The sequence below is a fragment of the Phocoena phocoena genome, chromosome 5 (genome assembly GCF_963924675.1).
Source record: "Phocoena phocoena chromosome 5, mPhoPho1.1, whole genome shotgun sequence".
Taxonomy (NCBI): domain Eukaryota; kingdom Metazoa; phylum Chordata; class Mammalia; order Artiodactyla; family Phocoenidae; genus Phocoena; species Phocoena phocoena.
Genome location: NC_089223.1, coordinates 135,974,646 through 135,988,779, shown reverse-complemented (window position 1 = coordinate 135,988,779; position 14,134 = coordinate 135,974,646). Strand labels below are relative to the sequence as shown.

Sequence of the window (14,134 nt, the reverse complement as noted above, 5' to 3'; positions counted from 1 at the left end):
ATAGTACTATTGTTTTCTATTTTATTAAGTTCTCCTCTTCTTTCACTTTGTTTTGGCTTAATTTTCTGTAATTATCCCAACTTCTTGAATTGTGTACTTAGATAATTGATTGTTAGCCCTTTCCATATGTGTGTGTGTGTGTGTGTGTGTGTGTGTGTGTGTGTATGGATTTAAAGCTATGCATTTCCCTCTAAGTACAGTTTTAGCTGCATCCTCTATTTTGATTTTTTGTGTGTGTGTTTTTATCATTCAGTTTAATGGTTTTTTTGTTTTGTTTTTTGGCTGCAGTGGGTCTTTGTTATGGAGCGTGGGCTTTCTCTAGTTGCAGCGAGTGGGGACTACTCTTTGTTGCGGTGTGTGGGCTTCTCATTGTAGCGGCTTCTCTTATTGCAGAGCACGGGCTCTAGGCGCATGGGCTTCAGTAGTTGTGGCACGTGGGCTCTAGAGCGTAGGTGCAGTAGCTGTGGCACACAGGCTTAGTTGCTCCGCGGCAAGTGGGATCTTCCCAGACCAGGAATCGAATCCGTGTCCCCTGCATTGGCAGGCAGGTTCTTAACCACTGCACCACCAGGGACGTCCCCTATCATTCAATTTAAAATATTTCCTAATATCTGTTTTGATTCCCTTTTTTACTAATGGTTTATTTGGGAATATATTGCTTAGTTTCCAAGTATTCAGTGATTTTTTTAAAAATTACCTGATTGTTTTACATTTCTAGTTTAATTCCACTCTAGTCACAGAACTTTATATGGTTTCACAAAGTAGAAATTTATAGACTTGATGTATTGCTCAGCATGTAGTCGGCTTTGGTAAGTGTTCAGTGTCTACTTGTAAGGGATGTGTATTATGCATTTGCTTGGTGTACTCTTCCATATATGGTTGTTAGATCACCGTCATTAATTGTCATGTTCAAATCTTCTATATCCTTACTAATTTATTTATTTGTTTTATCAGTTACTCAGAGAGAGAGAGATGTGGGAATATCTACCACTTTGATTATGAATTTATCTATGTCTTTTTTATTTCTGTTAGTTTTTGCTTAGTATTTTTGAGGCTATGTTATTTGTTGCATACAAAATTTAAATGGTTATATTTACTGGTAGTTAAAACCTGAAATGTCCCTCTTCCTCTCAGTGTTTCTTGACTTAAAGAATTACTCTCTGATTAATCTCTAATTATCTTCCTTAATGGTACCTTTTGATGAACAGGAATTGTTAAATCTGAAATCTAGTGTATCAGTCTTTACTTCTGTAGTCAGTACTTTTTGCATCCTGCCCACCCCCCAATTTTAGCATATTCCAGGTTACCAAGATAGAACCTGTATTTTCTTCCAGAATTTTACTGGCTCAGTCTTACATTTAGGTCTCTGATTCATGCATATTGGTTTCCATGTACAGGATGACATACGGGAGTCAAGATTCATTTCCTTCCATATGCATAGTCGGTTGTTTTAGTACCATTGAAATGGACTTAATTGCCACAATTGGAAATCAGTTGATTGTGTTATGTGTGCGTCCTTTCTGGGCTCCTTGTTCTGTTTATTCGTCTGTTTGTATATTCTCATGTCAATGCCACATTGTCTTGACTGCTGCAGCTTTAGAGAGAGCCTTGAAACCCGCTAGTATGTGGCTTCCAACTTTTTTTCCCTAAATGATTAAAAACTTTGAAATCATCATTTTATGTGTAAGAAGTCAATGCTGTCATCATGTTTTTTTTATTTCACCTTGTCAAGGCCACATCTTTATGATTGAAGTAGACTCTTCTTCTTAAAGAACTATCGTAAAAGAAACAACCCTTCTTTATCTTGATGATAGCGTGTTAGGGTGACAGAAGATTGAATGAAAAGTCTGGAAATCTGGAGTAGATTCTGAGAATGCCTTTAACTCATTATAATATTTTTGGTCAGCAAACTCTTTCCCCTTTATCTATCAAGTGGAAATAATACTGATCAGAATGGTCAAAAAGCTAGAATGAAAAAGTTATATAAACGCACTCTTAGAACTGTAACAAACACTTGAAATTGGTGATTTATTAGTATCACGTCTTAGGATTCCTTCTGTGAAAATTCTAACAACTCTCTGTCATGAATTGCCTTGTAAAACAGATGCCAAGTCTTTTATTCATTTAAACTCCTCTTCTCCCGTACTGTCCTAAACCTATTATCCAGGTGTTCAGTATTTCGAAACGTGGCTTCAGTGTAACAATTAAAGACCTTTTTGGTAAGTCACACGCGCTCCCTCTGTCAGGTGTGAGAAGCCTGGGGCCTTTGTTGGGCCAGTACAGGACTTGACAGACGCTTCTTCAAGGATCGTTACCAAATTTGTTTCTGTCCTTTTGGTCTGCAGCTTCCATTACCAGCAGCTCTTGCCAGAGTTCCCCCTCGGTGTGTGTGTGCACATGCTGCAAACATGAACCATCTTGTTGGGGTCACTCGGAAGACAAGAGTCAATATTCCCAGAAATGGAGCGGTCAGATTTCCTTAAAAAATGTGCAGAGATTGTGTTTCTGGAGATGCAGGCTCAAGTTAAAAGCAAACAAAAATACCACAGAACATATAACAATTTGTATTTTGAGGGATTTGTGATTCTGAATTTGGATCCAGTTCTCTTTAATACGTATTAAACTTCTCACAGAACATGGCTCTTTCAAAAGAAGTATATTAGTGTAAAAACCTCATTTGCAGCTATTTGAGAAATCGGGTGATAAACCTTTTATTTACTACTTCCGAATGAACTCTGCAGGGGCAATATGGCAATAAACAGCAATCAGAGAAGAAAGACAGTTCCGTGAAGATAACCTGAAATAATCCAACCGTTTGATAAAACCCATGGAAAGAAAGACTGGTTTCTCTCATTGATCTTTTCAGCAGTGCCTTTCTCTGTACCTGGGATGTAACTACTGTTATTAAACAGTCTCATGTTGCTGGGATACCACGAATAACCCCACCTGGCCCCAGGCGTGCTGGGTCTCCTCTGGTCTACCGAATCCACCTCATTCTGTTCTCTCCACGAGGAATTCAAGTTCTAGAAGGGAGAAACTAATAGGGAGGAAGGGGTATAGTTTATCTATGTACAGCATTGTAAGCATGCGGGTATTTGGGTTGACTTCATCGGGAAAGGCTTCTCAGAGGGTTGACTGCATTTCGTGAGCTGGCTTTGAAGGCTCGGTGAGCTCCCCTGGCTTCGGAGCTTCAGAGATTCCTCGGTTCCCCAAACGTTTGTTTGCGGGAAAAACAGGACCTGGTATGGGCCGGGGGAGAGTGGAGGGGACAGCCCAGCGCCAGGAGTGGGAGGAAGTTGGTGAGGCTGGGGTGTGCTGTGCTGCAGGCATGGCTTTTAGCTGATGCTCTTTTTCTTTCTCTCTCTCTCTTTCTTTTTTAAATTAATTCATTCATTAAATTTTTGGCTGCATTGGGTCTTCGTTGCTGTGCGCTGGCTTTCTCCAGTTGTGGCGAGCGGGGGCTACTCCTCGTTGCTGCGTGTGGGCTCCTCATTGCGGTGGCTTCTCGTTGCGGAGCACGGGCTCCAGGTGTGTGGGCTCATTAGCTGTGGCTCTCGAGCGCTAGAGCGCAGGCTCCGTCAGTAGTTACGGCGCACGGGCTTAGTTGCTCCACGGCATGTGGGATCTTCCCGGACAGGGCTCGAATCCGTATCCCCTGCATCGGCAGGCGGATTCTTAACCACTGCACCACCAGGGAAGCCCTCTCTCTCTTTTATTTTTTAAAACCTCCCCATCCCTGAGGATTTTAGGAATCTATGCAGAGGACTAGGGAAACTTTGTTACAAGGCTTTACTTTTCTCATGTGACGGCCTAGTCTCTTTCCTTCTGTTTTTCATTCACAGCTTTTTTTTTTTTTTTCTCATAGGGAATTTCAGGTCGAATTTATCTCTTCATTCCCTCCTCTTTTTCTTTCATCAAACTTTTTTTTAGTCGCTGTTATGTGCTAGACATTGGGAATGCCAGCCTAAGTGAGACGGAGCCCCTTCTCTCAAAATGAGCCCGGCTTGATAGAAAAAGCAGACCTGCGGGTCCAGGATGCCCGTGACCAGGGCCTGAGTGCAATGCGTGGCCCGTGGAGGGGCAGCTGCATTGTGTTCCATGCGGGAGGGTCCGAGCAGGCTTCCTGGTCACGGGGGACCCAGGCTGCTCATGAAGGATGAGTCCTGTCCAGCCGAGAAGGGAGCACACCTTCTCCAGGAGATACCTGAGATCTGACTGGAGCTTCATAGAGCCTTCCCCCTTTGAAAAAAAGAAAAAAAAAAAGGAAAGAAAACAGACAACTGTGTTTTGCATAAAAGCTTTTGCCAGAGATAGGTTTCTGCAGGTAGTGTTTTGTGGGGTTTAGCCTTCTAGTCTGAAACAAGGACCTCGAGACCCTTAACAGCGTGTGTACAATTGAATGCATTTTCGCGGGAAGAGAGCACACGTTGGCATCCTCGTTGAGCTGTCCCAGTGGGCGTCACTTTCACACGTTGTGGGCAGAGATGGAGGCTCACAGCCTGGGTGGCTCAGCCGTGCCTCTGGAGCTGGTGGTGGCACTGAGGCTTCAGCCCCAGCTCCCGTCAGATGCAGAAGCCCAGGAGTTTTCCATTGCAGTATACCCTTTCCCAAGAGGGAAGAAAACGTCTCATCCTTAGGTCAGATAAAAGTGTGCCTTGTCAGCTGAAGGCTTGATAAACACAGGGGAGGTGAGGGAATAAAGACCTGCTGCAGAAAAAGCAGCAGTGAAATTAGCAAGAAACGCAAAACTGAGGGAACCTTTTCTGCTCGGAGACATTCAGGAGGTGCAGGTCACCTGGTTGGTGTCACCTTTGCTTACGTTTTCACACCTCAGACTCAACAAGGAGAAAAACATTGCAGCAAGCTCTCTGGGTTTCTTCTTTTCCTTTTTCTCCTGTTTTATTCTGCAGCGTGGACCTCACTCCATTGCTTTTTCGTAAAGCAGCTGGGCAGCAGGATGGCTGGAAATGCTGTGCCGGCCTCCCGTCCGTTCCTGGCTCCCATCCCAATCCCAGAGCAAGCCAAGGGAATCTGGATGTGTCTGCTGAGATCGTATTGCAAAGTTACTACACAGATAGCTGGGGCTTTGGCACTGCTTTTTTATTTTTTTCTCAGAAGGCACTTGGGTCGAACCCAAATTGCAGCTTCGTTCCAGAAAGAATAGAAGACGTTTTGAAGGCTTTGCCTGCTAGCTCTTCCTTCACCAGAGTGTAAGCTGCATCAGCCCGGGAGCTTGTCTGTCTTGTTTGTCGCACGTCCCCAGTGATCAGAACCATGCCCAGCTCCTTGCAGGAGCTCAGGAAGGACGGGAGGGACAGTGGGCGGCCGCAGAGGTGGCCGTGCTTGCCAGTAGTGCCGCAAGATGGTCCTGACACCTGCGGGTCTGGGCCAGGATCCCTTTCTGAGCTCTCAGCGTAAACCGTACAGGTGCTGGCAGCGATGGTGCTGGTGACAGTGTACACGTGCAGGTGCTGGCTGAGGCATCTTGCAGGCAGGGTCACGCTCTCTCTTCACTCAGCCATAAATACAAGGCAGGTCATGTTGATGCGCCTTCCTTTGCTAGTGAGGATGCCGAGGTGAGAGAGGTGACGCCTCTCAGCCAGTACTGCTGTGCCTACCTCACAGAGCAGTCAGGCGCCTTCTCAGACTCCTACTGCCGCCCGCCCGCGCCGGCCTTCCTGCGGCCTCCCCTGCTTCTCTAGAGCCCAGCCCGCCCCGTCTCTGCAGAGTCCTTCCTCTGCTCAGCTCCTCCCTAGGTGTCCCCTCCGGCCATGCCCACCGCCTCCCTCCCTCCTGCTCCCTCTTCTTGGAGGTGAGCTCTTCTGGTTTGCTTCTGGCTTCCCTGTCCATCGCAGCTCAGACTCTTCCAGCTGCTTCTCTCCTTTGGCCCCACCCCATGTACTGACTGGCTCGAGGTCTCCTCCTGGGTCTCCGTCCTGCTTTGTCTCACCCTCCGCCCGTTGGCTCATTCCATCCATGGCCATGAGCACCAGCCTGTTGACAGTGATCCCCTGGCTCCCGCTGGCCTCTCCCAGCCCATCTCCTGGCCCCTGGTACTCTGGGTCTTCCGTAAACTCTTCACATCCACCACAGGGCCTTGCACCTTGTCCCCTCTGCCTACAGCCCTTTCCGCCGGTTCTTCACGTGGCTGCATCCTTCTGGTCATTGAGCTCAGCTTTCAGCTTACATGTCATCCCAGGAAGGCCTCTCTTGATCTAAGTCAGCCACCCCTTTTTGTTAAAGACTCTCTTCTATTCTTTGTAGCGCTGACTGCTGTCTCACCTCCAGTTTCTGGTGATATTCGTTGTTTATCGTGGTACCTAACTTTTACTGGAGCGGAAGCCCCATGAGGGCAGGACTCTCACGTACACCGTTCCCTTCCGTATCCCAGAACCTCTGTCAGTACCAGGACGGGATAGACATTTGGTGAATGATGAGTGAAAGAATGAACAAACGAGTGCCTGGCATCCTGGAGCTTAAATCCAGATGCCTCTGACCCCTCGGAACTTTCCTACCGCACCTCCTGCCTCTGCTTGGACCCTTGTGTAACCATCTCTGCCCTTGTGCACTCACCACAGGTGGTCAGAGAGATCTACAGCGGCTGCAGCGGGCCGGCAGACTCGGAATGTCCTCCCCCCTCCAGCTCCCCGGTGCACAAGGCAGAACTGGAGAAGGTAAGGGGCGTGTTTCTTTCTAGGAATTAACCTTGCAGTTAGCTTGGGCCTTCCTCGGAGTTTACATAACACCTCTGATACTTTAGCACTTCTGGTTGAAAAAAGGAAAAAGGTAATGCAGCCCTGCTTCCTCTCTGCCTGCTCTGTACGAAGCTCACGCTGGCTGTTTTACGGACTGCATGGTTAGTTTTATTCTTCCCAGCTGTAGATGCAGGAATGGCTGTAAACGTGGCACAGGATCTAAGGTGATCAAGGTCACCTGCTGTTACACAGGCAGCTCTGTGTTCTTCTGGAATACAGCAGGTGCTTCGTCAGTGCACCTTCCCAGAGGTTTATTCCCAGCAGACGGGTAACACTTCCTGTCCTTCTCTGCTCTGTACTTGGGCGCCGTGAGCACGCAGCAGGTGGGTAGGGCTAGCCCTCCTGCCAGAGCACGTGAACCCGCCACTCCTGCTGTCTGCCTCTGATGGAGCTCTGTTGCCTGTATGTGCAGAGATCTCGCTTCCATGGAGATCCCTGGCTTTGTGCCCCACCGTGTTCTGTCGGTAGCCTCTGTCTCAGGAACTTTCTGCGCTCCCTGTTTGGCCCCTGCCCTACTGGTGAACAGATCCTTCTTTGTCTATTCTTGTTTTAGGCAGGGTTCTCCAGAGAAACAGAACCAGTGGGGTATGTATGTATGTGTGTGTACACAAATTTTATATATATTATAAAATATACATGAAATTTCAAGAAAGATAAAATTCCACATATACAATTATATGCATACTGAGAGATTTATTATGAGGAATTGGCTCACAAGGTTATGGAGACAGGTGAGTCCAAAATCTGCATCATGGGGCCTTAGGCTGGAGACCTAGGAGAGCTGATGGCGCAGGTGAAGTCTTTTGGAGGACTGCCCCCCACCACCCCTTGCTCGGGAGGCCCGTTTTTTATTTTTTTAATTCAGACCTTCAGCTGCTTGGGTGAGACCCACCTATACTGTGGAGGGCAATCTGCTTATTCAAAGTTCACCAATTTATTTTTTTATTTTTTAAAATTTATTTTATTTATTTATCTATTTATTTAGTTTTGGTTGTGTTGGGTCTTTGTTGAGGCGTGCAGGCTTTCTCTAGTTGCGCGAGCCAGGGCTACTCTTTGTTGCGGTGTGCGGGCTTCTCATTGCAGTGGCTTCTCTTGTTGCGGAGCACGGGCTCTAGGCACGTGGGCTTCAGTAGTTGTGGCACGTGGGCTCAGTAGTTGTGGCTCGCGGGCTCTAGAGCGCAGACTCAGTAGTTGGGGTGCACGGGCTTAGTTGCTCCACGGCATGTGAGATCTTCCTGGACCAGGGCTCGAACCCATGCCCCCTGCATTGGTAGGTGGATTCTTAACCACTGCACCACCAGGGAAGCCCCAAAGTTCACCAGTTCAAATGTTAGTTTCATCCACAAACACCCTCCAAGTTGACGTATAAAGTTAACCTCACAACCCTCACCCTGATATTGTGACATAGTAGGCCTATTTCTCTTTTTTCCTGATTACAAAACTAATGCCTGTTCACTGCAGAAAATTTAGAAAGTAAAGAACCAGAAATAGGATGGATAAAGTCACTTAGGAGTCTAGAGCTCCTCTCAAAGCTCTGCATGTTTTTAAACCAGTTTTCTTCTATTCATGTGTTTCTTTTACAGTTTGGATAATCTGATGCATAAAATTTCTTATGCTGCTTTTTCCTTTTTTTCTTTTCAGTTAACCTTTATACTATTAGTTTTCCAGGTTTTTGAAAACACATAACATGCAACGAGCATGTTTGCATTTTCATCACCTGAATAATATCAAACTCATATAACTCTGTTATTTATATACCCCCCCACTAGGCTCTCTTTTTTCTTTTTTGAGTCGTGTAAAATAACCTGACACTTTTGTGTAAATCTTTGCTGCTTCTCTGACTATGACCTGAGAAGAGAGTCCTAGAAGCTGGCTTACTAGACCAAAGGATAGAATTTTTAAAGATTTTGATTCATGGGACTAAGCAAGTTTCTTTCGAAAAGTTTGATCCTGTTCTCTTTCTCATCAGCAACACGTCGGGGCTCCTTTCACCCACTCACGCGGGAGTTGGCAGTTCTCTTTTACTGTCTTGGTTTCTAACGTGGCACTGTTAGTGCCTGGCCGGACCTGTTGACCCAGATCCCAGGGGCGCTTCCTGGCCTGAGAGCTGGGCTTTTAGTCCTTCTGTCACTGGAATGTGGCACACACTAGGATCCCGCTAAAGCCATAATTCTTTTACTTTGTCTCTTGCCGGTACCACTGGGGGTTACTGGCACCTGCCTGCCATCTTGGCCCAGCACTGCCTGGACCTCTTATCACGAGGTGAGCGCGTGTGTCCCTGTGTTCTGGTATCATCCGGATACTTTGATTGTCTCCCCGCTGGCCAGTCTCTATGACCCTGGGGTGTAATTTGAGGTTCTGAGGAGGGGTGTTCTGGAGCCACTTCCTTCACTGTGACTCCACAGGGTCTCTGGTTGGAATGGAAGAGGTTCTGCTCAGAACTATGTTTCTTCTCCTGAAACTAACCTGGAATCCTAACTAGGCTCCTCAAACCCGTATATTAGGATTAAAATAATTACGGGTATCCCTGTGCCCTTTGATGGCTTTGATAGTAACTCATCTCTCTGTGTATATTCTGACTGTATTGTTGTGAGCAGATACTTGACACTCGCCCAGTTATTGGTGAATGCTGGGAGGAAATTAAATGAATGGTGTAGGATTTATTTCTGGAAGGATAACGTGGCTTGGTGAGGGGGAATCTTTTATGTACTCCTAATATTTGGTTGGCCAGAAAAGTTAGTTCGGGTTTTTCCGTAAGATGTTACGGAAAAACCCGAACAAATTTTTTGACCAACGCGGTATTTTTTTCAAAATTATTTGCAAGAAAAAGTGATTTGATTGAAACAAGCTTGGTACCATAGCGTGTGTTAGTATAACCTCAGAGGCTTTTTTCTTTGCTCTTTCGATGTTTTTAAAGCTGTTGTAGCAAACCAACCAGGTAGTCCGTGTTATAGTTGGGCCCTGTCTCCAGATTATTAGGAATGTGGCCCACATTTTCTTTCACTTTTGAGATGATGTTTGATTGATCATGATGCAACACTTGGTCAGTGTGGCCATTGTAAGAATAACTTAATCTTTTGATCCTCACAGAAACTGTCTTCAGAGAGACCAAGCTCAGATGGGGAGGGTGTTACAGAAAATGGAATTGCTGTGTGTAATGGAAAAGAACAAGGTGAGTTCTGTTTGTGCCAAAAATATATAAAACAAAACAAAACAACAACAACAAAAAAACCCCAAACAAAAGCACTGCAGCCAGGTCTGTAAACTCTGTATGGAAAACGTCCTCGGTAGTTCAGTTATGCAGATGTTATCATTCCGTGTTACACTTGCAGAAATCCAGAGAAACCCGTTTGGTTGATACTACTCCTCCATGTCTTTCTTTCAGTCCTACCAAACGTTGGCCTAGGTTTTCTCCCTACTGTTTTGATATGGGACCTGCATGTATTTTAATTTATGACTTACAGCAGGTTACTTCCTCACCTGATTTATCACTGAGACAAATTTGCACTGGGGGGCCGCCAGCATCTTGCTGGGAGACGTGATTTTCAGGGAAAAGAGCTTTGGATGATGAGACCGGGAACCCCCGTGCCCATCCCAACGCTGCCTTTGCTGGAGAGCGAGATTGTGAACAAGTTTTTCCTCTTTGGTGAGCCTCAGTTTCCCCATCCTTAAAATGAGGAGGCCAGACTCACAGATTTCTGATCTTTTTAAAAAAGATTGTCTGGGGCTTCCCTGGTTGCACAGTGGTTGGGAGTCCGCCTGCAGATGCAGGGGACACGGGTTCGTGCCCCGGGCCGGGAAGATCCCACATGCCGTGGAGCGGCTGGGCCCGTGAGCCATGGCCGCTGAGCCTGCGCGTCCGGAGCCCGTGCTCCGCAACGGGAGAGGCCACAACGGTGAGAGGCCCGCGTACCGCAAAAAAAAAAAAAAAAAAAAATTGTCTGAAAATATCTTTATTTCACCTTCATTTTAAAAAACCTCTTTTTTAATTGTGGTAAAATGCAGATAACATGAAATTTACTGTCTTAACCATTTTTAAGCCCAGTTCAGCAACATTAAGTGTCTTCAGTGTTGTGCAGCCGTCCCCACCATGGGCCTCTAGAACTTTCTCATCTTGTAAACTGCAGCTCTGTCCCCACGAAACACTAGCTCCCCATTCTCCCCTCCCCCCCGGCAGGTGTCTTCTACCTCAGAGACACACAGAGGTCTCCTGGCCTTAAACCGAATAGCAATCCCGGCCACGAAGAACCTTGGAGCCTAAATCATCTGGGCTATTGTGATATTTCAAGGTTCACGCCAGAGGGTTGTGATCTCTGCCTTGGCCCATGCGATTCTCTAACTCGGTTGTATCTTGAGCGTAATTTTAGTTCTCTCCATCGGAAGTTATTCAGTGGAAGGTATCATCTGTGTCTTCACAGGGCACATTATGTGTAATCAAAGCCAGGAAAGCTATCTTTAAGTTTTGCCCTGAAACAGAACAACATACAATCTGAGGGTTCCTGCTCAGACGCTGAGGCTCAGCGGGCATTGCTTTGGCTGGTCTCTTTTCTTGTTTGTGATTTCCTCTCCCAGTGTCCCTGCATGAAATTAGGTCCTACAGAATGATATATATATGTCTAGATATACAGGTAAGTGAACATGTCTGATATTCTTCTGTTTCCTTTTAACAAGAGCAGCCTTCTGTGCTTTGTAAAGGTGACCTTGGTTCAGACACTTTTTGCCTGGCAATGGTGCTTTGCCTATAGTAGACCCCCAGTGAATAGTCACTGAAGGAAGCTAACAGCTTAAATACATTCCGACCGTCTACCGTAGCTTTTATCCTTGCTGTGCTGTCTTGATTAGTTTGCACTTGAGAAGTTCTAGTAATGTTCCCTTGATCCCAGCCATGTCGTGACTCAGACAGATTTCTCTGCTGGCTGCATGGAAGAAATCCCCAACTCCTGCAGTTTCTCCTAAATGTTAGACTGTCAACTGTACATGGACACGATCCAGATTCTGTGACCAAAGCCACAGGCAATGACTCTAAAACTCTGGTTTCTTCTATCAAGGTGTCAGGCCCTGGCACGTAATGAGCCAGTATGGTGTGATTTGGGGTGAATTTAGTAGAGCTGCTACGGGTACTGCAGCTGACGTGAGCAAAGAACATTGAGTCCCTAGGGCTGATCTGTATGGAAGTGACAGCTGTCCCCAACTAGCATTGAGCACGTGTACCATTTAATCGCAGGTTAACGGGTCTGTTGGTAGACATAGCATATCAGTAGTTTGATGGTATTCCTCCCACCTGCCTGAATACCAAAACACCTAGACTCCCATTTATGTAGGATAAGAGGGAACCATCTGGGTTTATGACATTTACGGCTTTAAATGCTGCGAATTAGCTTTGCTTCAGTGCCTGTCAACACCGCCCCCACCCCAGCGCGCCACGTTGACAGTGATGCCATTTAAACTCTGCAGCCTTTCTGTTGTACACTTCAGTGAGTTGAGAGTTCTGAGTTTTTAGGTTTTCCTTCATAATTCTATTATATGTGCTAAGTTTTGACTTTTGTTTATTGAATGGCATCAATATATTCTTGTGATTTCTTTCTCACGTTCCTACATCCTTTGGCTTTTTCTTCCAAGGACAGCCTCACTTTTCGCTTTTGCAAAAAAGCAGTGGACACTCAAGGAATTAAAAGTCTTCATCATGTCCTTTCTTTGTAGCCAGAGTCCAGCAAGTACTTTCCCAACAGGAGCAAATCCTAGTAAAATTGGAAGTAAATCTAACAACCTGGCTTTCTCACTTGTCACTTTGAGATGCAGGGAAGGACTGATTCATGCTGCTGAGCTTTGCAGAAGGTCCCTTCTGGGCACTGAGTGTCCTCGTTGAGAGAATCTTCTTTTCTTAAAGCTTATTAGCTTGAGTGGGGTTCTGGTCAAAGATCAACTTCAGGCTCTTTAGAAACAGCTAAGAAAGGTCATCCACTGCTGCTTTCACTATGGGTTTGGTTGAACTGAAGTCAATGATACAGGTATTCCAACCTCGGACTCCATGTCTGATGGCAGCTGGGGAGGAGATGTGCCTTCAGACCAAGAGATTAAAGTGGTTTCTTGGTGCTTTATTTTACAAGGGGTTGCGTGTGGTGGGAGAGTGTCAGGAGCGGGTGGGAGTGACAGTCCTGTGTTTCTAATATGACCTGATTTGTTTAAAATAACATAGAAGTGCTTGTATTAGTCAGCTCAGGCTTCCATAACAAGATACCCCAGACTGGGTGGCTTAAACAACAGAAGTTTATTTCTCACAGTTCTGGAGGCCAGAAGCCCGAGATCAAGGTGCCGTCAGTGTCGGGTGCTGGTGAGGGCTCCCTTCCTGGCTTGCAGACGGCCACCCCTCACTGTGTCCTCATGTGGCCTTTCCCCACGAGTACACCAATCCTGTCGGATCAGGGCCCCACCCTTAAGACCTCATTTAACCTTCAGTGCTTCCTTAGGGACCCCATCTCCAAATACAGCCACACTATGGGGTTAGGGCTTCAGCATGTGAATTCTGGGGAGATGCAAACATTCAGTCCGTAGTGCTGATTACCCTGAAGTTTAGTGCGGCTTCTTTTTAAAACTATAATGTAGCACCTCCTGCCTCAGACATTGTTAACTGTCGTTTCTTTCTAGAGAGGAAATAAGTGTTCAAGCACAGTGACTGGCCTCACGGGACCTCACTGTGTCCGTGGGGTGGGGTGGGGGGGAAGAAGACCTGCAGAGCCCAGATGAGGCAGACCCGGGTGAGGGTGGATGCGTGCTGGCCTCGTTCCCTGGGCGCGGGGTGGCTGGCAGAGTGGAGCTAGAGAAGGGGACGGCTTCCCCGCCCCCCACTGAGAGCAGCTGATGTGGTAGAAAGGAGGGGGGAGGGCGTACGCTTTTAGAGGGTAGGTTTAGGAATGAGGCCCATAGTTTACAATCTCACATCCTTGAATCCTCTTCCTCTGAAGTTATCCTGTGTGATGTTCGTGCATGTTCTGTGTCCACAGGGAGAGGGGTGGGGAAGGAATTCTTGACTTTCATTACATTTTCCGAAAGGTCCGTGCCACCCTCTGAGTTACAGAGGGGTGAGGGGTCCTCCTGGAGAGGACCGAGCAGGGGCCGTTGCGGGTCTCGGGGGTTCAGGTGATGGTGTCTGGCCGTGATGCTGTGGGTCCCTCCAGGGCCCTCCCAGCCCATCCACACTGAGCGAGGCCCTTGGCCCCAGCACCAGGCACAGAACAGCCCTCAGGTGACAGCTCGCCTGCCCAGAAGTGCTCTGGCGGGAAGGGTCTTGTCCCTCAGTCCTGGACCATCCTTAGCACCCACTGTGGTTCTGCACCCGGTCCCCACCCCCGTGATTCTGTCGGAGGTCGTAGACAAAGCCC

At 46.9% G+C, this 14,134-nt stretch overlaps 1 protein-coding gene across 1 annotated transcript in view; it reads left to right on the top strand.

Annotated features, from left to right (window-relative positions):
• AFAP1 (actin filament associated protein 1) overlaps positions 1–14,134 on the top strand; it is an 89,322-nt gene that overhangs the window by 35,530 nt on the left and 39,658 nt on the right. The window contains exons 6-7 of the mRNA XM_065877405.1: positions 6,579–6,674; positions 9,846–9,927. Of these exons, the coding sequence (XP_065733477.1) occupies positions 6,579–6,674; positions 9,846–9,927 (178 nt within the window). The remainder of the gene's footprint in view (positions 1–6,578; positions 6,675–9,845; positions 9,928–14,134) is intronic.